We start from the raw sequence: 25,517 nt of genomic DNA on the forward strand, positions 1-25,517 counted from the left end.
CTCATGACCACAGCCTATAAGGTCTTATCAGGACAGCCTGCATACCCTTACTCTGTGTGCCTGTAAGGCTGCCTAGGGGTAGTGATAAAATCTAAGGCACCAGAGTTGATGTCAGAGGCAGCTGCTGCTCTTCTCTCCCACAGCTCCTTGACCAGCCCTCCCCCCACACCATGGAGAATGAGCTGTCCATCAGCTACATCTGAATAGAGGTGGGGTGGGGGTGTCTAGATTTTCTACCTGCATTGTCCTTGGTTGGTGCACTAGTTTGTGCAGGCCCCTCCTGAGTCCTGATCAACCAGCCTTGGTAGTCTCCCTGTAGAACTCCTGATCCCCTTTGGGTCTTTCCATCCACCTACTCTTCCAAAGAACACTCAGAGATCTGCTGTTGAGTCCCAGCATCTGTCCTGATCTCCCGCTGGGTGGAGTCTCTCAAAGGACATCTATGTTGGGCTAATATACACTGATACGTGAGCATATACCATGCATGTCTTTCTGGGTCTGGGTTCCGTCACTCAGGATGATCTTTTCTAGTTCCATCCATTTGCTTGCAAATTTCAAGATATCCTCAGTTTTAACACCTGAATAGTATTCCATTGTGTAAATGTACCACAGTTTCGTTATCTATTCTTCAGTTAAGGGACATCTAAGTTGTATCCAGGTTCTGGCTATTACAAATAAAGCTGCTGTGAAAAAAGTTGAACAAATGTCCTTGTATGGTGGAGCATCTTTCAGGTATATGCCCAGGAGTGGTATAGCTGGGTCTTGAGGTAGAACAATTCCCAATTTTCTGAGACAGCGCCATATTGATTTCCAAAGTGGTTGTACAAGTTTGCACTCCCATCAGCAATGGAGGGAGCATGTGCTGTCACTTGAGTTTTTGATCTTAGCCATTCTGATAGGTGTAAGATGAAATCTCTGATTCATTTTGACTTGCATTTTCTTTTCTTTTCTTTTTTATTTTGGTTTTGGAGGCAGGGGTTCTCTGTGTAGCCTTGACTGTCCTGGACTCACTTTGTAGACCAGGTTGGCCTCAAACTCACAGTGATCTGCCTGCCTCTGCCTCCCGAGTGCTGGGATTGAAGGCGTGCACCACCGCACCCGGCTTGCATTTTCTTGATGACTAAGGACACTGATAAGTGTTTCTTGGCCATTCAGTATTCCTCTGTTGAAACTTTCTCTGTTTAGCTTGAACTCTTTGGCACAGGAGACAACTTCCTAAGCAGAACACCAACAGCTCAGGCTCTAAGATCAGCAATTAACAAATGGGATCTCTTGAAACTGAAAAGCTTCTGTAAGGCAAAGGACGTGGTCAACAGAACAAAACGACAGCCTACAGACTGGGAGAAGATCGTCACCAATCTGAAAAAGAGCTAATATCCAAAATATATAAAGAACTCAAGAAATTAAACACCACCAAACCAAATAATCCAATTGAAAAATGGGGTAGAGAGCTAGCTATAAATCACAATATTGTGAGTTTTCCCAAACATACTGAATCTTCAACAAATTTAGAGGTTTAAAAGGATGACTTAGCATACTGAAGTGACACAGTTTCAATATTTACATTTGCATTCATGTATGTGAACATACAAATATAATTAGATAAGTTTTATTATAATAATTTCCACACACACATACACAAACATGCACATACACATACAATTAAGCTGGGGTTATTCAACTTTTTAATAATTATTTGGCAATCTGTCTTAGTTGATAAATTCTTTCTTTGAATTATAATAGTAAATACCTAAAGTAATACAAACAGGATTAAAACAAACAAAAATACATTGACATAAAATGTTTACATAGGCTACATAAATTCAGCTATTTATCCAGGCTATGTATCCAGATAGCCCTATAGTAAATGTTATCTTAAAAATGCCCAAAGCAATACCTGAACAGAACCATTTCTTAAACACATAAGAAACCAGCTGAGAGACATATATTTTAAACAGAGATATAGTGAAGCCCTTAGGTTTACCTTGTACATATATATTATTTTTGCTTTAAAACCAGAAATAATATTTATTATCATTTTAGGAGTAAGTGTGTTAGGAAGATTGTTATTGTAACTTATCTATGTCCTGTGCCATCTATACAGTCTTTGCGTGAGTACATGTGTAAACTTGGAGCATTTCTTCAGCACACCAAAACTTTGCATTCCACTCTATTAAACTATGGAACTCTACTGGTGATTCCTCCTAGTGGTTTTTTAATTGAAAGTATGAATAACACAGAAGATAAAAATGAGGGAGCATTGGAAAATAAGATAGAATCGGAGAAAAAAAAATTCAACAATACTGTAAAACCCAAAGTAGAAAATAAGAAAGGGAAGGGATTTGCCACTGGTCATCAGTGTGCTTTCTATAAATCACACATAGCCAGCATATTTGCAAATTACTCTCATGTTTTGTATGGCATTACATAGTTCATGTCAACATCTATTCGATAATTGTTGAATTTAAGTTCTTAGGCTTTCCAACTAAGTGAGTGTTCTACTCTTATTTTCCCCTCTTCCCGTTTTTTCATGAGAAAAATAAGCCTGACCTGAGCTGAATGAATTATGTGGTACTGTCCAAACATATTTTTGGGAACTGTATTCATATTTTTATTTAGCAGTAGGTGTTGTTTTCACATTTATAGTTTTACTTTTCCTTTCTTCCCTCCACTGTTGTCTTTGATCTAGATAGGGGGAATTGTCTGCTTTCCTGCCTCGAGTTCCTTTTACATCTCAAAACTCCTCTTGTTTGTACAGTTGCTTGGTGTTTTTATTGGCTGTCCTCCTTTATTCATGGGAACTGATTCAGTAGGATAAGGAGGTACACAAAAATCCCACCGTATTATTAAAATGGGTTGTATATTCTGCTTACAAGATAATTAGTATATTTATTTTCTTAGTTGTATTAAAATACTACTCATGGCAGTCAGTTAACATAAATGTCATATATTGTACAGTCTATGGAATATTCTGATAGCCCATGAAAAAATACATCCCTTTTATATACCTCCATTATGTGGTGATGTGTCATAATCTGCAGCATGTAAATTGGCTTAAGTTCTTGCATGTAAATAATATTGCCCAGCTTGTGGGATTCATTGCTGAACAAGAATACAAAGTTCTATTAAAGCAAAAGAGAAAATTAGGTCTTTTAATGGTTGGAGTTAAAAATTGACCTGTGGGCAGCGATTCTACTGTCTCTGCTCCAGGTGTTGTGATGGTCTCAGTCTGGTTTTTCCGATGACTTACGGGCAGCAATTCTACTGTTTCTGTGCTCCAGGTGTTGTGATAGTGCCAGTCTGTTTTTGCTGCTGAGCCCCTTTTGAGAAAAAAAAACAAAAAACAAAAACTCCCCAAACCATCCTGGTGTTGTGAACATGTTGTGGTTTCCCAGCCTTACTTTTTGGTATCTTTTTACCTTAGGATGTGATTATTTTAAGTATTTATACATTTTTATTTAAGGAGGAAGCGAAAAGAAGCCCAAATTATATACAGTAAAACATTAGACAAGGCAGAAGTGAGTTCAGAAGCTTATGATTCAGGACAGTTTTCAGTAGTTTTTGAAGGTCTTAGAGGCTCTAACAGCAAACTCTACAAGAACAAGGTTGATAGCCTAGGCTTGAACTCTGCCTTGCAAGCTTTGAGGTTATGCTCAGCTGGTGGAATTAGTTTCCTTGCTTCTGTATGAGTTCTGGTGTAGTGTCTTAATTACAAAGAGAAATATCCATATATAAGAGGGTCAAAGCATGGGTTTAGAAAAGCAAAGAGAAAGAAGAAGTGATTAACCGGCTCTGATACCCTGTTTAACATTTCAGGATCAAACCAGTACCAAATTCCTAGGACATAGTAGGGAGTCCAGCAGACAATAAAGGAGGTGGCAAATGCGACTGTCATCTTCAGAGTTCTCAGCCGTGCTCTTGGGATGTTATTCTTGGATTGATTCAGCTGTAGTTCTGTTAAATAGAGAAAAAGTAAGTATTGAACATCAACTTTCTCACAAAACTGAAATCACAAAAATGGAAGATTCATTAATTTTATCGATTATAAAAAAGATAGTTCCAATACTGATTTTTAACTTAAAGCTATTTCTACCCTACCTCAGCCAGGTTTGGCGGTGCTCATTTGTAGTGCTCCTGCCAAGGAAGCAAAGGCAGGAGACTAGCCTGGCCTAGGAATGAAGCTGTCTCAGCCTCAAGAGTATGTTTTCAGACTAAGTTCTCTCCTCGGGAAGAATGAAGAGTAGGGCACTCCCAAAATTAAATTTTAATTAAACCAAAGAAGATTTGAAAAATGGAGGTATTCATACAATTAAAATATGAAGTTGTTTGCTATATTGTAGACATCAGATGTTTGGTAGCCCAGTAGCAGTATATTTTTGCTGCTTATCCTGAGTTTTAATAGAATAATTATCCTTTCTTCCTTTAAAAATGTTTTTATTTATGAATATTAATTATACATAACAACTTTATTATGGTGTGTGCATGTGTTTGTGTGTGTGTATGTGTTTGTGTGTATGCATGTGTGAGTGTGTGAGTGTGTGTGTGTGTGTGTGTGTGTGTGTTTGTGTGTATGCATGTGTGAGTGTGTGAGTGTGTGTGTGTGTGTGTGTGTGTGTGTGTGTGTGTGGTTTGTGAATCATATGCATTCCCTGCTCCGGAGCTCTCTTGCTCCCTTCCCACTCCTGCTTCTTCCTCCCAATCAGTCCCATTTCTACTTTCATGCCCTTCCTCCCCTTTTTGAATGACCTAGTGAGTTTTATGAAGGTTTCTATCTTTGGGTTTCTATTGCTGCAACGAAATACCATGATCAAAAAGCGAGTTGGGGGAAAAAGAGTTTATTCAGCTTATACTTCCATATCACTATTCATTACCAAAGAAAATCAAGACAGGAACTCAAGCAAGGCAGGAACTTGGAGGCAGGAGCTGATGCAGCAGCCATGGAAGGGTGCTGCCTACTGGCTTGATTCCTCTGGCTTGCTCAGCCTGCTTTCTTATGGAACTCAGGGCCACCATCAGCCCAGGGATGGCCCCACCCACGCTGGGCTGGGCCTCCCCCATGGATCACTAATTGAGAAAAAGCCTTACAGCTGGATCTCATGGAAACATTTCCTCAACGAAGGCTTCTTCCTCTCTGATGACTCCAGGTTGTGTCAAGGTGACATGAAACCAGCCAGTAGAGTTGCTTATAGGAGCAATGGCACCTTATGAAGTGACTATACCACTGTAGAAAATGTCTGTACCTCCCCCATCAACTATTACTGTGCATGAATCTTCTGAGCCCCTCCCCATCTGTCCTGTGTTTCTTTATTCCATGGTGAAAAATGAAAGCAAGAGACACCATTAAGAAACCTCACCTACAAATTGAGTATATAGTAAAAATATTATTCCAAAGGGTGATGGCAAATTATTAAATAACCTAACATTTCTGAACTGCTTGCCACAGTACCTAATACACCACCACTCTGCCTCAGTGTTGCTGTTAGTTAAATACTGTTTGTCTACAATTGTTTCTTAAATCTAAGGAATACATACTGTGTGGGTCCTGATGAAGGACTCGCGTGAGGGCGATTATGATTTTGGCATTGCAGATTAGCATGATGAGAAGAGGAAAAATGAAGAGGCAGCCGAAGGTAAAAAAGTTGTAAAAGGCTTGATGCCACCATTGCAGAAAACTGCAGTGTGTCACACATTGTGAGAAAACTTCTGCTTGCCCAGTGCCATCTGCTAGGTAGATCATCCGGAAGATATATAACTGTGAAAAAACAAGAAAAAGTTGTGTGTCTTTCCCCCAGTTACTGAAAGCATTCCTTCTTCATTCTTCCAGCTTCCCTACATGAACCCATTTCTAAATTCCTGGGCATTGCATTTTGACAATTACATCGAAACTTGTGCGATCCACTTAAACTGTGCTTGTGTTAATTTGGATAAACCTATACAATTTTGTAATTGGTGGAATTATTTCAGCCTTGAAGAACATGGATCACTCAAAGACTTAAACCTCACTTGCAAGTTGAGAAAGAAAAGGTTCTCTAGTTATGCTGAGCAGGCTTCTTGAAAGTGATTTTGTTCATTCTATATCCATAGTGTTTAAAGCTATGTCTTTTAGAAAGTATCCATAAAAATGCATACATTTGTTTTAGACATTGAGAGGCTTGATAACATGTTATGACTTTTTTTTAATGGTCAAAACATGTGCATGGTTTAGAACCTTCTATTCTGATAATATTGAGTGGAAGACAGACATTGGGAGCAGAGGCTGGTGGAAGGTAACCCTGTTTTTATCTTTCATAGCTTTAAATGTTATTATAAAACCTGGGCACCAGTTTTCAGTATAAAACTTCAGTTTTAAAGATAAAAAGTTTTAACTGGCTGACAGCCATGAGTTCAATAGTGAAAGTCACCTTGAGCAGTCTCAGAAAGAAGTTAGCTCTGAGGCAACCACAACAACTAAAATGTCTCCTGATAGCTCTATATAGCCAGCATTAGAGTGCCCCTTTGTGGGATGCAGGTAGGCTTCTCCCATGGTATCAAAAACTGTGGTGCTTGGGAAGTTTCCCACACATGGGCACTGAAGAAGTGCTGGAATCCTCAAAAGACCTCAGCTTCATTATAGTATCTTTCACTTTGTGGTTTTCGTTACCCCTATACCCTGTTTTAGAGGGTCATGGGAAGAAATGCCTGAAAAGGGAGATCTGGTCCATCATGGCTTTACCCACAGCCATGCTGCGTTTTTCAAGCTTCTTTAAAGTCCACAGCACAGGACTCATTGTGCAGATAGCTCCTTGTAACAGATCACTTCAACTTCTTTAGAGTGCCTGCTTGATGTCTGCTTACACATTCAGAGTCTTTTGACTGAATCCTTTCTTCCACAAAGAAAAGAATGGAGAAAACACCTCAGCAACAATATGTTCACCTTAGTAATAAAGAACTCTCAATAAGTTACACCAAAATGCCATTTTCACTAATGGAACTGGCAAAATTGTGAAAGTACTGTGATGCATGTTTTGGCAAGATGTTGGGTAAACCAACACTTGTATGTGTTGCTCGTGGGTATGCAAATTGGTACAACCACTATGGAAGGATATTTGACAATAACTGATGATTACAAATTTGATAGATAACTTTGGTTGTCAACTTGGCTGGATTGGGAGATGCCTAGAACACTGGTAAACCGTATTTCTGTGTCTGTGAAGGTGCTTCCAGAAGTGATTGATGTGTGGCTCAGCCAACCGAGGGAGGAAGATCCATGCCGACTGTGGACAGCATTGCCTTATAGCTTCAGGCCCACATAGAGCAAGTGTGAAAAGAGAGGGAAACTTGGGCCTGCATTTCTCCACATGTCTAGAGTTGCATGTCCTTGCTGCTGCCGTTGCCTCAGACAGTAGGCTCCTGATAGTCCAGGTTTTGTATTGTTCTATGTATCTACTGTCTACTTAGCTTCCAGCCTTCCAGTCTCAAACCGGTGCAGCATTACTGGTCTCTGTTGCTTTGAATCATCCAGTTTCTTATTTTCCAAGGCTTTTCCATCTGCAGATGAAGGCTGTGGGATCATCCAGCCTCTGGGAGGCACAGAGGTCCTTGTGCTCACAGACGAGTGTAGGGAACAAGGGGAAATTGTACAATTGATTTTCCATCCAGAAGGCTGGGAGTGGATGAGGTTAACAGCCCGGTGCCTTTGTGCTTTCTGCGTGGCTGATGCTACATCAGATCCTTCCCTAGACCCTTCTCATGAGCGTGCCAATTTACAGATCCATCTTTGTGGAAGATGTCACATGTCAATCTATAGAACCTGTCCTTATGAAAAAGATCACGTATACTTTACAAAGAGTTTTGATGTGATCATTTTGCACACGGGATTGAGTTAATTATCACCAGGCAAGCAAATTCTACTGTGCTTAAATATTCCTAAATAAACCACTTAGGGTCAGATATCAACACGGGCCACTGGGCTGTGTTGAACAGAACTACCTTCTTGCCTCTGATGGATCATTGCTCTGCTGGCCATGACATTTGCAGGAATGTTACATACATTCATAAACCCATTATGTGGAAGTAAATATATCAGTGCAGGAGATTATCCACTGATGATGCATTATTTGTAACCAAAAAGTGTCAGGATAGTCTATGTGACATTTTATAGAACAGCGGCTGAATGAATTATGGGGGACTACTACATAGTGGAGTGCTATACAGCACTGAAGTATGCCTATTTGTATCTTTATGTTTACATTTATTTCCAGCCTTACCCATGATGAGAGCCTAGAAATGATGCAGTGTGGTTTCCTTTTTATTTTTACAATTTTTTATTAAATGTTGTTACTATATACATTTACATTATTACACATATATACAGTAAAATATGTACAGGAAGAAGAACCATGAAACAATCAGGTATTTTATATATATATAAAATATGTATTTATATATATTTATTTTATTATATTATATATCACATATATATATAAAATGTGTGTGTGTGTGTGTGTGTGTGTGTGTGTGTGTGTGTGTGGTGTGTTACATTCATAGTATTTTGGCTATTTGTATTTGGCAGCCTTGAAGAAAACATCTTTTGTCTCTTGGTGAGTCTAAAATTCAGAATGTAAATCAATATCATATCCTTATTATCAACTTAAAACATCTATCTAGACCTAAGATCATCTTAACGTCTAAACAACTAAGCTTCATTGTAAAAACTAAACTATCTGGTCTTCAACCCCATCAGAGACTTGAGAAGGAATAAAATTAATTACCTCAGTATACAGGGAGTCAGATTAGCAGCTTCCCAAATGAGAAGATGACAGAGACGGTTTGCTGCCTGAACAGTCACCTAAAACTCTCTATGACGTTGGAGATTCATCTTCAGCCTTCTGGCTGAGTATATTTGACACACATATTTGTGAGGCAGGAACCATTGAGGACTTACTTATCTTGTCTTGGCAGAGTTTGGCCATCGACTCTGCCTGCATCCGAGCTTGCCCATTTTTAGGCAGAATTCTGTCTGTGGTAGAAATGAGGACATTTCCCGCAGTGGCTTATTTGCCACATTTGAAGCCATCTCCATACAGCTTGATTTATAAATTCCTCTCTTTACCAAAGTATCTAGTGCTCACTGGCGTAGACAGCCCAAAGCCTGAGGCAGACAAAGTACAATATGTTCTTCAGTTGGCTGTGCCAGAGTCAGGAACTGGTTGGAGAAGAATTGATAATGAAAGAGAGACTAAAATCCAGTTGGATGAGTCTGAGACAGTTTATTGATCAAGATGCAAGAAGGAAACTAATAAGAAGTAACAGTAAAAGCAGGATGTGGTGTCACACTCCTTTAACCCCACATTTAGGAAGCAGAAACAGCCAGATCTCTATGAGTTCCAGGCCAGCGTTGCGAGTGCCAAGCCAGCCAAAGCTACATAGCAAGAGCCTGCTGAAAACAAAAACAAAGCCCAACAAACAAAAAGTAGTGATAAACTGTCAAAGAAACCAAGAACTCATGAATGTGTATGGATGTAAATTAGACAACCACAAAATTGAACCATGCCTATTGGTTTTCCACCACAATGCTCATGCACCAACCTCTAAAGCTGTAAGCAAGCCTCAATGCAGTGCTTTCTTTTATAAGAATTGCTTTGGTCACAGCGTCTCTTCCCAGCAATAGAACAGTGACCAAGACAACAGCAAATAAGAAAATGCTAATATTTGTTGATGTGTAGCGTGAAAGTATCTAAGAAATCTTTGTATAGTTCTTGCAACCTTGCTCTGAGTGTGAAATCCTGTTTTAAAATATCTTTATTCTAAAAGTTTAAAAAAGCACAAATTCAATACATTAATGAAATGTAACTCATTTTCAAAAATAAAACCTAGGGCTGGAGTGCTGGCTTAGCACCTACCATTGCCTAAGTTTGGTTCCCAGCACACAAGTCAGGTGGCTCACAACTGTCCGCAGCTGTAGCACCAGAGGACCCCGTGCCCTCTTGTAGCTCTCAGGAGCAGCACACGCACACGCGCACACACACACAAACACACACAAATGAGTCTTGAAAAAATAAACCAGTAAGTAAATTCTAGTAGACACTCAATTCTTTTTTTTTTTTCCTGGTCCAAGAAAAACATTTTTTATTTTCTGTCATTTCCAAGTATTCTTTGGAGAAACATTTTACTGTGTAACATTATCCAGATAAAAGGAAGAGACGACAAACATCTTTAAATCTATAGCAAGGAAAGTTGAACAAATATTTTTATTATTGTCAAATGACAGATAATACTCCATATTTTTTCAATCAGATACTTGAATTTATTTAATCTTTGATTTCTTTGCTTTGGGAGAGGTTATGGTGTAGGAGTGGAGTGTGCTCATTTAGAAAGAATCCTGAAAAAAAATTTTGAAGAGAAAAAAACTTGTATCTTATATTTGTAATTACAGCATTGATTTTCAATTTCAGATCTTTTATCAAGTGGAAAATAGAGTTTAAATTAATCCACTAGAGGGCGATAAAGGATCATATCATCAGTCTCAAAACCAAGAAATCTAAACAGGTTCCAAACTGAGTCTTGGGAAGGTGGGACCAGGAGCTATGACCAGGATGTAAATTAATGAATAATTAAGAAAAAAGACAACAAAATAAACTGTCTCTTGTTATAATTCTTTTCATCCTGGCTTTATTTAGTTTTAAGCTGCAGATCAAACACATGTATATACATTTTCCTCTCTTATTCTTGTTCTTATTGGTGTCGATTTTGCTGTAATCGAGAACATTGCTTCCCTTCTTTGCAAGCAGCTGAAGATACTTACTTCTTCCTAGAATACAATATTTTGACTGCATTGAGCAATTTATTAATTGGATAATATGGAGTTTATGTCATAACCATAATACATGATAGACCAATTAGTTTTAAACCAGAAGTTCAGGAAGGTATATAAGGATTCAAATATTACCCATAAGTTCATTCTTCTTAGCCTTGCTTCAGCTTCTTTTGTTTCCTGCACTATGTTCATTTGAGTGACTAATATAGGAGTTCACTTTGCTCTCAGTGGTCCCTGTGTCCTTGCATTCTGTCTTCAATTTCTGTTTATTTTTTTCTCCCTTATCCATGACTCTCATTCTTATCAGTGTTTGTTTCATTTTGCTATAATCAAGAACATTATGTTTCTCCTCTTTGGAAGCAATTGAAGATACTTAATTGTTTTCAGAATATAATCTTCTATCCACAGTTTATCAAACCAACTATCACACAGCCTGAATTTTCCTAAGTGTAATCAGCTTCCGTTTCTTGAGCTATAAAGTAGAGATCACAATAGCCCTTTTCTCTCAGTGGTGTCAGGACAACTGAGTTGTCACATGCAAAGCCCCTGGAGTTGTGCTTACAAAGCTAACACTGGATAGAGCTCAACCATCATAATTATAAACATTTGAGGCACACAATGTTTCATTGTGCCCATTAAGTATTTAGTCATACATCAATAAATACTACATATTTTTCTCTCATATGCATTTGTTGCTTTAAGCCCACTATGGTAGAGTGTAGTAGTTAAAAGCTCTGGCTATACGTGGCCCAGGAATGCATGAAGGAATCACCTACTGATCTTTGGCCCTTAAGATATCAAATCCTGGGCTAGCCTGACTGTGTGCTTATTGTCCATTCACTGGACAGTAAATATGGACTAACCAATGCAAAGCCTTGAGCTACAAATGGAACTCTGAGTTTCCAGTCTTTGGTTTGGTTTTAGACAAGCTGGCCTAGAATAAGCAGTACTGTTAAGAGTAACTTTCGCCAGGTGTGGTGGTGCACGCTTTTAATCCCAGCACTCGGGAGGCAGAGGCAGGTGGATCGCTGTGAGTTCAAGGCTAGCCTGATCTACAAAGTGAGTCCAGGACAGCCAAGGCTACACTGAGAAACCCTGTCTCGAAAAACAAAAACAAACAAACAAACAAAAGTAACCTTTAGCCTCTTATCTTTTGTGCTGAGGTTATAGGCAAGCACGTATAGGTTTATGTTTCTTCAAGCAGAGAAACTAGCATACAGGATAGTGTCAAGGACAAAATGCAGGTTTGTCTAGATATGCACAGGACATATGCCGAGACTTCCAGAGGGTCTTCACAGCCAGACGTAGTACCCGAGAATTCTGGTTCTGAGTGCTAAGTCTCAACCAGAGCATCACAGACTGTTTTAATCCGGATACTTAGAAAATTTGGGTTTTAAAGATCAATATATATTTTAGGGGGAAGGTTGAGACAAAGTTTCTCTGTGTAGCCTTGACTGTCCTAGTCTTACTTTGTAGACCAGGCAGGCCTCAAACTCACAGTGATCTGCTTGTCTCTGTTTCCCAAGTGCTGGGATTACAGCTATGCATCTCAGCTTCTGGTGAAGATTAGTAAAATTTTGATGATCTTTTAGAGAAAAAAATAAAGCAGACTAGGAAGTATGTTGTGAGAGTTTGTTTCTAGAAATGATCATGTCACTGCACCAATGATACCTTAACAATAGAGCTGCATAAAAAACAACCTGAAATATGATAAAAGCAATAGACGCACTACTTTGGAAAGGGAGATCTTATTTGTCCCACCTGTCAACAAAGAACTACAAGCAATTAACAACAGTGGAGAAAAGGGGAATTAATCCTTCCAAGGAATGAGTCCCCTGATTGGTATCCAGTACCAAGTAAGTTTTCAACCCAGATTTCATGCACACACAAGCAACACTAAATAGACTAAGCAAGTTGTATTTTTACCTTTAAATATCTATTTCTATATCCTATGAGCAATGATCCCTATGCACATGCAAATGCAATGTAATCTTTATGTTTATCTCTTATGTCTATGTCTAATATTAATTGGGTTCCTAGATATAGATAGGTAAATAGCCGTTTGAACAAATAGAGTAGTGTGATTTATACTTTGCCTATAGAACTAACTGTAATATATTAAAATTTCTGCTCACTAGACGTACCCTGAGCATGTTATATAATATTCATGGACTTAACCTGTTCATGTAAAAGAAGAAGAATAAAAAATTTTATATTGTTGTTGGGAACATTCATGAAATATTGCTTAACCACAACTCTGACACACATTTTTGTCATCAAGTATTATTTATCATCTTATTATTATTGCTACTACTGAGTCTAGCATGCTACTACTGTGCCTTAAACAATTTTTGGCAATGCTGCTCATGGGAGGTAAGTATTTATTGAATTTAAGCTGCTTGTCAAGCTCAGAAGTGCATTTTACTTAGTAAATTAGCTCATGTGTCAAGGCAAGTCTACACGTATCTTCAAACCATACTTCCTTACTCCAGAAACTAAGGAATGCCTCATGTTTCTTGCCTACAGGCTTGTGTTAACTATAGAATTTAAAAGCTGTTTTGGTAATACTTCATATGAACAAGCTAAGCCAGGAACACGGATTCTTCCTGCAAATTCTTTGTGACTCTGCACTCCTGTGGTCTTAGATGACTCTCATTAAGGAATGAGACTCTTAATTATTTGCAGCCACACCTAAGCCAGGAAATGTGTGGTCGTAAATAAGAGCTCCACCCAAGGCTCATTCCCTGTCTTCCCTCTCCTTTTCCTTCTTCCTTCCTCTTGTAACTCACTTTTAGAAATGATAACTTTAAGATGTGAGTTATCCTGTCCTGGCACAAATAGCTTTCAGTGGGCAGCATACTTCTGTGAGAAAGTTTACTGATTAGTATGAATGCAATATGAAATTTTGAAAAATTTGAATAATCCCTTTTCTATGTAAGCATGGCCTTTAACTCATTCTTAAAGAAAAAAATAGCCTCATATTTCAGGGTTTTTTTTCTGGCTAACTTAAAAAAAACTTATTATGAGGAAAAGAAAATAGGTAGAGATCACTAAAATTAAATTTAGAAGTAAAGAATTATAGTGGGTAGTTTTACATCTAATATAACTTATTCTTAAAATGGCTTTTGCATTTGTCTGTTTTGAGCCATCTAGCCATGGTTGCCTTTGGTTTTCCATGATTCTGCCTCAGCCTACTAAGTGCTGGTGTTGAAAGAATGCATCACACCAGGTAACAGTTGTAAGCCTACTACAGCAGGCTTTCCATTACTCTTTTAAACTAGCTAAGTAACTTTCTCAGAGTCTCGTAGCTGAAAGAGTATGGCTGGCAGGTACAAAGCTCTGAGTTTCATCTCCATCATCACACAGACTGGATGCTGTGTTACTGACGTGTAATCCCCCCATACAGGAAATGGAGCAGGAAGATCAGAAGTTCATGGTCATCCTCGGCTACATAGCTAATTTGAGCCCATCCTGAGGCATGTTAGCAGAGTGTTTGATTCCTCTGGTATCACCCTACCCTTAGTTTAATCACATCCTTGCTAGATGACTCAAAATTATTTTTGTCTCATTCTACTGCTTGGACCTACATATATTTTGTTAAAATGTTTATGTTCTAAAAAGTCACATTAGAGTGAAGCTATATTTATTCTAATTATCTTATCTAATTTTAAAAAAATGTGATGTATCAAAATATCACTTTCTACCATGTAGATATTCACATTTATTATTTGGCTATTAAAACAAATTTGAAGTGCTACATTTATTCATTATACAGAATCCATGAAAGCTGTCAGTCTTTCTCATTAATTTAGGGCCTTTTTAGTATAATTAAAAGTTATTTTTCTCATTCTTTTATAGATCCAAATTTTATACTGCTATGCTTTTTAAAAATAATTACATTTTAGGACTGGACTTAATGCAAAGTGTACGTACTAAAATGTTTACCTTGTGTTCTGCTAAGTATTTTATCAGGCACTATAAATATTAATTTAATTTAGCACAAGTATTTTAACTTCTACATGGCAAACACAATCACAGTATTTTATGACAAATACATAGTACACTTGCAGCTCTGAAAAAAGGGAAACTACTTATACAGTTTCTCACTGTTCATAGCTTTCAACCTTGCACTTCAACCAAACAAATTTGAAACTTTTAGTCCTCTTTAAAACATATGTAAGAGCCTTCATTTAGTTTTTCATCCCTCTAAACCTTTCCTAATCATTTCATTAAATTTGCTACTTCCTTGTCTTCTTATACTTGTATATTTTTGAGTTTTTCATATCTAGTTGTATTAGTTTTACATATACTTTGTCTTCACAAAGAATGCCCCCCGCTTCTGTTTATCTTCTTTGAGAAAACTAACGAGTAAGCATTGCTCATACTTTAAGGAAGAAAAATGGAAAATGTAAGAACATAAACCTTAGCTAAATAACCTCATTTCAAGGGACATGTCTGTGAAAGTTACTCTTAGTATGCATTGTCCATGTAGGAGTAACTAAGCTCTTCTCCAGGCAAATAAAAGCATTTCAGTTTTTCTCATTTCTTCTGCCATTTGACACATATTAATTAAATACCTCTCCTCACAATTCGGTGACTTGGTGCTTTACAACGCTTACTGAGTTCCACATAGCAGTTTTGTTTTTTAGGCAGGTAGACAGATTAGGATGTCTAGACAGATTCCAATTTTTTTTTCAGGTAAGTTTTTGTTGGATATTAGAGAACTCTTACATCTTATGACATTCTAATGCCCTGGTTTTTCATATAGAGCATTAGAAAGCATAAAAACAACTTATACATCTGTTAATGGCAGGCTCTTTATTATTTGCAAGAAGTCAGTCATGTTTTCTTCACTGATCTGATTTCTGAAAAGTCAATTCTGCAGGACAATTAGTCAAGAGCAACATAACAAGGTGGTTTCTGCTCAGTTTCAGTGACAGAATTCTTAGTTGGCACATGATAAATCTCAAGTAAGAAACATTTAAGTATTTTCCTCTATATAAGTTTCATATCTCTTAGTCATTCTTTCCATTAACCACTAAATCCACTTCAATCAGAACAAAAGGGGAAAGAGAGGAAGCTGAGCCAATGGGAGCATACCTATCACTCCTGCTAGTCAGAGGTCGAGACCATAGCTTTAAGTCTGAGAACAATCTTGGCAACATAGCAAGGCACTGTTTCAAGTCTACAGAAGAGGAAGCATGAGAAAGGAGGAGGGTTTGGGATGTTGTCAGTTGTGAGAAGACATTTCAGGTGACATTGCAATACAGATAACACTAGATACATTAATAACTGTTTACCAGATCATCATGAGAGCCGGCGGGGGGGCGGGGGGGCGGGGAGGGGGGGCGGGGCAGGAGACGGCTACGCCGTTTTGTAAATAAATCAGTAGAAACTCAGATTCAGAAGTTTGCACAAGAAAACACTGTAGTTCAGGTTAAAGTCTACCCTCTGACTTTCAGAGATCCTGTTCTCAAAGGCCGTACAGTATATAAGTGCTGCCCTGGCTCAAGGTTAGTAGGAAATCACCATATTCACACCAGCTCAGGAGTAATGGTTTACCTGTGGTCCCGCAAAGACAACACTGAGAATCCAAGCTAGGCCAATCATGGACTGTTCAAGCTTGCTGTTGCTTTGTACCGCAAGGGGCCGAGTGATGGCCAGGGAGCGGTCAAGGCTTATCACCACCATCATGAAGGCTGGAGCGTACATGGAGAAGAGCTTCAGATAGCTGAGAACTTTGCAGAGGAACTCCCCAGCATACCACTGGACTGTAATATTCCACATCCCATCCAGGGGCATGACAATCAGCGTCTCCAGCAGGTTGGCTAAGGTCAAATGCTTTAAAAGTACCTTCATCCTTGAGAGCTTTTTCCCTCTCCCCTTCCTCTGAGTCCACTTCTGCAGCTTCAACAAGAAAGACGCATTAAAGGCAGTGGAGAGTAGAAAAAGGAAGAAAGTCAATGTCACTCGAATCTTCCCCGATAAGGTTAGGGTAGGGAGCTTGCCCTGTATCAGGGGCATGCTGTTGTTGATGGCTGAGCAGTGATTTTGGTCCGGTTCAAAGGAGACATTGCTAGCCATATTTCTCCAAGGACAGGCCTCAAGAGTTGAGGCTCTGCTGCTTCTGATGTTTTATTGTAACTGAGCACAAAGCACAGTTTGATTTCTGCCTTCTTTAGTTGGAAACTTCACAGGCTTACATTCATGTCAAATTTATTTTCCCCCGGATACTCTGGACTTAATGAGAAAGATCAAGGTGAACTTGTTTTGTGGGTTTATAATCAAAAAGAGTGCTAACAGGAGAAGCCAAGCACGTTCTGAAGGCCAAGTGTAACTGTACCGCCTCAGCAGATGGCCTGTTCTTCATAACGCTTTATCGTAGGCGAAGAACACTTGAAGTATAATTCTGAAGTTAAAAGTGACTCATAATAGTATCCAATTCACTTTAATGAGTACCTTTTCCTAAAAACTGTTGTGAATAGACATATCCAAAATAAAATACAGAAACATGATTTGGAAATTCTGATCCAATTAAAAAATCTGTTGCTTGAAGACCACATTTCTCAAAACAATAACTTTTAAAATGCACATTGTTGAGCAGTCACACAACGGGCACATATGTTAATTTAAAACTATGCCACAGAAGGCAGAAGGCTAGTACTTTAACCATTAAAAGCAGCCAGTCCTAGTACAAATTAATCTAGATTCAAGTTTAATCAATCAGATTTAATTATCAGAATATCCATGGTGAGATTACAGTAAAATTTTTTTTATTGCCTTGATTTTATAATTGGGTTTATATTGTACTTGTTATTATAAAAAATCAACAGGGAAACTCGATACTGGAGGGAAACTAGATACTTGCATAATTCCTATAACTGAATTAATTATATAATATGGTCATTTACAGCCTTGTATATTATGTATAATTACCTCACATTAAGGCTACTTAGAATCCTTTTTGTGTTTCTTCATGATAATATTTAACCATAGAAACATTGGTATGACTTTCTCTATCATTTGGTAAGTCCTGATTTGTTGTTATCAGATTACCAGCTAGTTTGTTTCCATCACACCCAAAGCAGGGACGCTATTAGGGTAAAGGCAGCCATTTTGGTTTAGATGGTACATTTTTGTTGGTTTATTATTTTTCATGCTGCATGCTATTCATTTACTTAGCAATGAGCTACTGAATATCTACTATACAGACTCTCTTAGCCTTTGTTGGTAATAAAGCAATTTGTGAAGTCTTACAGTTTTTCTATATGAAAAAAGTCGTAAATCAAGGTAAGTTTAAAATACATTGGTGGGTAAAGCAGAAAAGCCACTGTAGCAAGAAAGGGGAAGCTTTTCAATAGGTCTAAGATGCTGTCTGAAGACAGTCTTAGCTTTTGGGTTAGTGGTAACTGGTTGCCTGCTAAGTTATTAGACTGCAAAGGGTTGTATCTATTAGATACACTATGCTAGTTTAGATACATACAAACATGGACAAGGAATGGATGCTCCAGGGCTAAAGCTAGCTCAATATAAGGTAATTAGCATCTGGACCTGCAACATTTCAACTTCTCCACATCACTGCAGCTTTAGTCAGTCAATCAGGCTTTGTAGGCACAACGAGAGAGCAAAAATTTGTTCACATGAGAAACCTGCAACACATCTACCTTACCTACGAGCAAAAATGCAGTACAAACATGCAGTTGGTGCTTCTTGTTTGTCACAGTTATGGCTTATGAACTTTTGGAAGCATTGAATTAGTGAACATCAACTATTGTTCCAATCAAAACAAAGAATAAGGTCCTGTGAGCCAGAACAGCATCTGTGCTAAACAAGGCCACTTGCCAAAGCCCTGTGGAAGCAGCCAGTCTTATCAGAACAAGAACAGTAACCTGCTCTTCCTCATAATGCTTGCCTTGCATAGCAATTAACCGGCATTTAAAAAATTCTTTTGCAGCTACAGAACTGGCATCACCTTTTCCATTCTTCGCTTTAGGAAATATGCAGTCATGAATTTCCTGGGCTTTCAACTTCATGTGAATGCTTTTCACTACATTAAAAAAAAAAAAACAAAATAGCTCAGCAAAGCAAAACAAAATAAAATCTAGCCACTTTTCAATAGCGTCATCACATGGAGTAAATCTCACTTTCACACTTTCTGGAGCAATCTGTCATGTTCAGAATGATGAATGTTTGTGAATGAGAATTCCTGGAAAGAGATTTGTCTCCACAGACGGAACGGCTGGTTAAAACTGCAGTACTGTGGGGAGGTTGGAATGTTGCAAGTCGGGAGAGGCTGTCTGGGCTACCCTGCACACTTCACAACCCCCTGAGCAATCAGTCAGTCATTCCCTACTCACCTCTCCGTCAGGATTAACATCATATGAGTGACTGCTAAAAACCCTTGAAATATATTAACTTAGCACAGTAGCTTCTACCCGCAAACCCCACTAAGAACACCATAGAGGCCTATGGAAAAGCTTTCCCTATCTTGCTGTAGCCACTTCTCTGATGTGCCACTGATGCATTTTAAACTTGCCGTGATTTATGAGTTACTTTGTTCTGTACAACCATAAAACTTCACAAAATTGTTTATGTCTTGGAACATGGAAATCGGGGTAACCTTAATCTGTGTTCCACAGCCATGGCCATTCAAAAAGGCTCCAAATAAACTCTCTCTTCTCCTTTAAGGGAAAAATGTGGCTGTTTTTTCTTTTTCTTTTTTCTTTTTGCATGGATACTGTCCTTCTTCTCCTAGGTGAATTTCTCCATAAAGTGCATCAGAACTCCTTTGTATATAGACACACTAAATGGGAAGCGCACCAGCACCACACATAGGACTTTCTTTAAATGTGCCCACCAACAAGAAGTCCAGAAATGTGAAAAAATTGACACAAAACACCCCACAAAAGTGCTGCTTATCTACAGTGGGAGAACGGGAGAGCAAAACTCATACTGACCTTTGCCCTATTCATTTTCAGCTTGGAAACTGGGTCAGGAAACTGGTTATTCTGTGTGTTTACATGTAGTGTTGATGATAGAACTTTTAATTGTGCTTAGTGGTCACAGTCTGTGCCCAAGTCATATCTGACCATCGGTAAACCAGTAGAAAGAGCCCATTAGCAGGGAAATCAGAAGAAGGAGATTTAGTCAATGTGCTTACATTGGGAAGAGTGACTGAGGGGTCCAGTGAACCCCTCAAATCCATCTTTGGCATCCTGAAGTGCGATAGTTTCAATGAAGCCAAGGATTTGCACATCTGAACAGTCCAGTCCAGGTATAGTTCCACCCACCATTAACCCACCACTATCTGGGTTTAAGGCTCATCTTAAATGAAACCTCTTTCAGGGAGACAAGTCCCCTCTCTGGCTGGTGTGGTTCCTTCTCTTAGCATGAGGTTCTTGGGGGGAAATTGCCATTTCATTGGGGTTTGTTGTTTCATTACTTTTTGATACTCAGACTCAAAGATTCAAATGTATCGTCAGAATGTTTTTATTTTGCCAGGAAGTTTACATTTCCCCACTTTCTGACCTAGCACCAATAATCATGATGAATCAGGACTAAAGTTAGAACTCATTTAGTAGGCAGCCATGTATAAGAAACATTTTTTTTCATAAATTCTTGTGTTTAGTTACAGAAGCACTAAGCATGTTGTCATTGGGTTACAAGTATACATTAGCAAATCAATACATTTGCAAATATGGAATTTTCAATAAGGAAAATCTGTTGTAAATAAGAGCAATAAAAAAAATGGAAGAAAATTCCACCAAATCTCTCAAGTAAACGAAAGTATATTGCAAAATATTCATAACATTAAAAATAGAAAATTTGCCCTGCATTTCATAATAGTTTAAAAGAAATATTACTTTGTTAACCCTGAGACATTGAAATTTTAACAGAGAAAGTGAAATCATATTTACATAGAATAAAATTAAAAGATTTGTGTCCATAAATGTACCTACTTTTCATAGCTATAATGTATTCTTAATAAGAAGACAGCCCTAATTGTGATAGCTTATTTTTCTTTAGAACTCAAAATACACCTGATCAGTTAATCAGATCAAGGCCATGTACTTGAAGCAAAAAACAAAAACAAAAAGAAGAACAGCAAGATAATCACTGGGTAGATCTATGAGCTTGTAAAAGTGGGACATGTAGGCCAGCAACCAAAACCACACCAAATCCAAAGAAACCAAAACCCAAGGAAAATGTCCACGTTAAAAATCTCATTATACAAAAGCACATTTTGCTCTTTGTTTCCTGCCTTTGGTTATTTGTTACTCAGAGCTGGCAAATGGTCTGAGGGCTTTGCACATGCCCAGAAGCACCACACCACCAAGCTAATATGTTCTTTTTCTTTCCCCCCTTTCTTCCTCTTTCTTCTACTCCCCCCTCTTCTATTGCTCCCCTTCCTCTCAGCTCCTACTTTCCTGTCTCCTCTCTCTCATCCCTTCCTTCCTCTCTGCCTGTGTTCTTTCCTGTATTGTGGAAGAAATTAAAAGTAGCAGAATTTGGATAAGAATATAGGACATAAAAAAAGAATATAGGACATGGAAAAAAGGGGGGAACACATATACTGGGGTGCTTTATAAAGAATTTAATTTTGTTCAGTATTTGATACCACAGAATGTAGAGCATTTTCTGCTTTCAGAGTTGATTGCTATTTTATTTTAATCTAGCAACATGCCTGCTCTAGCAAGGGATCACATCCAAAGACTTTCTAGGACTATGTGATCTGGCTGGAATACAGACATGCTCTTAGGAGACACCTTTAATCCCCCAAAATGAAGGTAAGGTTATTTTATAGAAGGAAGCAGCCATGTTTAAGAGTGACATCTAATTGAGGAGCAGACAAAGCGAAAAATCAGAGAAAGATTTGACAGAATGAGTCAAAGATAGGATATGCCCAACTCTCACAAGGACAGCACAGAAAAGTGCTGAGAATTTTGCTTTACATAAATGCATAAAGATAAAGTGTCATTTCTGAAATTCTATCCTAACTGCAAGTTAAAATTCATTTAACAATTTCTTAAAACGAAATCTAAGTCAGCAACTCAAACATCAAAATTTAAAAATAATTTTATAAAAAAAAATAATTTTATTTTTAATTTTTTTACTTTACATCCCAATTTCACTCCCTCTCTCATCATCTCCTGACCCCATCCTTCCTCCCTCATACCCTCTCCCTCCCTCCCTTAGTCCTCAGAAATAGGAGCTCTCCTCCCCTAACATCTGACCACTTCAGCTTACCAAGTCTCATCTGTACTACCTGCATCCTCTTCCTCTGTGGGCCTTTTACCATTGCCATATTTTTCATGACTCTTGCATTTAGTTATAAGAAGGGTTTGGTGGTTTGTGGGAACTGCAGCTGTGCTGGTACTGACCTTTACTTGTTTTTGTCTGCAGTTAAAACATTGTGCTCCACTGGTTGCCTTCATTTCCTTGTTTTGAGTCTCATGACTTGGCCCTTGGTTTGCTTTTTTTGGGGACTTTCCACAGTGCTGTTCAGGAGTTTCTCCAGTGCTGGTTCCTCCCCTGTATAAGCAGCTCTGTTACTTCCAACAAAGGCGTTCTCTTAGCACGAATGACCCATTGTTGTGTCGTCTTTTCAATCCGCAGACCCTCGCCATAGCCTAGACTAGTAGCACGGGTGCTACAGTGGTTCATAGTCTAAGAGGCTGTGATCCAAATTATTTGGAATGACTATGAATGAGGGTAGCCTAATTGAAGGGTAGATGGTTTGATGCATTCAAGGATTTCACTTATATAAGTCAACCATCAGAGTTTTATAGTTGCTTGCTGACTTTGTTGATAAAAAGACTACATTTTAAAGGACTACTTAGTGTCTACTGGGTACTTATTACATATCAGGAACTTTTCTAAACATGTATGTGTTGGCACATTTAATATTTATAATGAGCCTAAGAGAATTTTTATTTTATTATTAGAAGGAAAATATAGAGAGCAAGTTACATACCTAATCCATGTTGTTGTTAGAATTATATCCCACGCAGTTTGTATCTGGTGCTCTTATCTTTAACTATTTTGTAATACTATTATTTAGGGAAGAGCTGAAGGTAGAAGGGAAGATTGTGAGGTATATGTTGTTGCTGGATGAAAAGCAATGTGTCAGGCCATTTTTATTTCAGGAGAGACTCTCTTATGCCTATGCATATACATATATTTGTTGTTTATTCTTCTGTCATACAATGCATCCCAACTACAGCCTCTTCCAGCTTCACCACCACCTCCCCACCACCCTAGATCCACTGTTCCTTTGTCTTCCATCAGAGAAGAACTGGCCTCCCAAGGATATCAACTGAACACGGCATAACAAGACACGATAAGACTTGGCACACACCCTTATATCCAGGCTGGGCAAGGCAGCTCAGTAGGAGAAAAAGGCGCTCAAGACCCAGCAAAGGAGACAGCGACACCTGCACTCCCACTGTTAGGAGTCCCGCAAAACCCCAAGCTAAATAACCACATCGTATATGCAGAGGACACAGTACAAACCCACGCAGGCTCTGTGACTGTGATTGCTACTTGAGTCTCTGTGAGCCCCTATGAGCCCTGCTTAGTTGATTCTGTAGGCTGTGTTCTCCTGGTGTCCTTGAGCCCTGTGGCTCCTACAGTTCCTTCTCTACTTCTGCTGCAGTTCCCCATGCTCTGCCTAATGTTTGCCTGTGGATCTCTGCATCTGCTCCCATCAACTCCTGGAGGAAGCCTCTGTGAAGACAGCTGGGCTAGGCATCAGTCTATGAATGTAGCACAGTAACATTAGGAATTATTTAATTGACTTTCTTTTGTTTTTGTTTCTGGTTTTTTTGTTGTTGTTTTTGTTTTGCTTGGCCTGCTGTGTTTGGACCTACCCTAGGTCTCTGGGCCATCCAGATTCTGGTTGCTGGCCATCAAGGCAGTGCTGGGAGTGGGCTTTTTCTTGTAATGTGGACCTTAAGTTAGAGGAGTCATTAGCAGGCCACTCCCAGGAGCTCTGCGTCACCATTGACCCAGCATATCTTGCAGGCAGGACAAGTTGTGGGTCGAAGGTTGAAGGTTGTGTGGCAGGGTTGGTGTCTCAGTCCCACCACTGGCAGTTTAGTCTGTTTACAGAAGATGGCTAGTTCAGGGCCCTGTATCCTCCTATACCTATCTCAAAGAAGTTTTGATTTGCATTTTCCCGATGGCTAAGTATGTTGACCATTTCTTTAAATGTTTCTCAGTCATTTGATATTCCTGTATTGAGAATTATCTATTCATATCTGTATCCCTCCTTTTAATTCAATTAGTTGGTTTGTTTATGTCTAGTTTCTTGAGCTCTTCATATATTTTGGTTATTATCCCTCTATTGAATGAGGATTTGGTGAGGATCTTCTCCCATTCTGTAGGCTGCCGTTTTGTCCTATTGACAGTGTCCTTTGTCTTACAGAAGCTTTTCAGTTTTATGAGGTCCACTTATTAATTGTTGATCGTACCTGATTTTTTTTTTTTATTAAGAAGTCAGAAATACACAATGGACGAAAGAAAGCATTTTGAAAATAAGTAGTACTTGGTCCTGTTATATTCATTTTCTATCATCTTCGTGAACCTCATTGACTATTTTTTCTTTTATTTTAAATGCAACTTCTCAAGGAAGAGAGTAGTGATGGTTTGGAAATGAGCCAGGGTAATAAGCCATAGACTTTTCATACATCCTTACTAATGGGAAGGAAAGAAGAGGAGAAAATGGGTCTTTAAAAGAATAGATAAAAAGTATTTGGTTGAAACATTTTTTTTCATAGAAGCAACATAATATCATATTAAAGGACTGGTGCTATGAAAATTATGAAACAAGAAAAAGAAAACTTTTATTCCACTGCATAATTTTATTATGCCTGCATCTGAAGGGAGACCAATTAATTATGACACTGGTGCCCAGATGGAGAGAAGCCATTATCACTGTTTTTACTTTGAGGAAAAAAGAACCTATTATTACACAGTGTATCATCATGTAGGTGGGGTGATTTAAACCATCCTCATTTGAAGATATACTCTAGAATTTTGCTGATAATACATGTATCTTCGTGTGAAAGTGTTTTATGAATCAAAAATGAAATATTTTATACTTTTCTAACATAGGCAATTCATAGTGTCTGCATATATAAACAAATTAAGTGAAGGAGAGAGTCCTGGTAGTCTATGTCATTAGTGTGTGATATTTTCCCAATTGAACAGAAAGTATATGGAAACAGAATATGTAGCTTAAAACTTAACAATAATAAATACAATACAGTCTTTATTGTGTGACTCTGAATAGTATTTCCATTAATTCAGAACATAGCAGATTTTACATGGGGTAGTAAATAACTATTTTATAAATAACTATTTTAATCATATTTTTTTCTGGATCTGCCTCTACTTAATTTGAGGGGTTGTCACCCAAAAGCCCCTACTTCTTCCATGACCCGAGTCATGCCTGGACCCAAGCTAGTTCAGTCTTGACCAAAATACATAGACTTTTTTTTTTTTTTGCTTATGACTATTTTCTAAAATACAAGTAATAGAAGTACTAACTTTTAGGGATATGTAAAAAGATAAGTTGAATATTATAAAAGCATCTATGTAACAAACCTACAATTCATCCATGATGTTTCTGAAAAATTTTACTTTTTAGAGTATGGTATGAGAATCCCGGTTTGGTTAAATAGTCAGTAAGTCATATTTTCTTTACTGACTTGTGTTTCCT

The 25,517-nt window shown here is 38.3% G+C and overlaps 1 protein-coding gene and 1 long non-coding RNA gene across 3 annotated transcripts in view; one reads left to right on the forward strand and one right to left on the reverse strand.

Moving 5' to 3' along the window:
• Positions 1-25,517, forward strand: part of LOC311585394 — a 37,667-nt gene that overhangs the window by 10,513 nt on the left and 1,637 nt on the right. The window contains exons 5-6 of one of the 2 annotated variants that reach the window (XR_014775213.1): positions 3,817-3,972; positions 21,472-21,586. This is a non-coding gene — a long non-coding RNA (uncharacterized lncRNA). Of the gene's footprint in view, positions 1-3,816; positions 3,973-21,471; positions 21,587-25,517 lie in introns of those variants that run through there. The other variant, XR_014775212.1, reaches the window with a different exon arrangement.
• On the reverse strand, positions 1,853-16,951 carry GNRHR (gonadotropin releasing hormone receptor). The gene is made up of 3 exons (XM_084760540.1): positions 16,358-16,951; positions 5,533-5,752; positions 1,853-3,954 (listed from the first exon to the last, which is right to left on the reverse strand). The coding sequence occupies exons 1-3, from the start codon at positions 16,877-16,879 to the stop codon at positions 3,710-3,712; spliced, it is 987 nt and encodes a 328-aa protein (XP_084616666.1). The 5' UTR covers positions 16,880-16,951; the 3' UTR covers positions 1,853-3,709.

The sequence above is a fragment of the Acomys minous genome, assembly GCF_964271855.1.
Source record: "Acomys minous genome assembly, chromosome: 15".
Classification (NCBI taxonomy): Eukaryota; Metazoa; Chordata; class Mammalia; order Rodentia; family Muridae; genus Acomys; species Acomys minous.

Bases quoted from the DNA above. Each gene is read 5' to 3' on its own strand.
- GNRHR (XM_084760540.1), bottom strand. From the start codon at position 16,879: ATGGCTAGCAATGTCTCCTTTGAACCGGACCAAAATCACTGCTCAGCC. The intron at 5,753-16,357 runs GTAAACCATTAC...GTTTTTTCACAG, and splicing joins TTGTCTTTGCGGGACCACAG to TTATATATCTTCCGGATGAT. The intron at 3,955-5,532 runs GTATGTATTCCT...TCTATTTAACAG, and splicing joins CCTTCATCAGGACCCACACA to AACTACAGCTGAATCAATCC.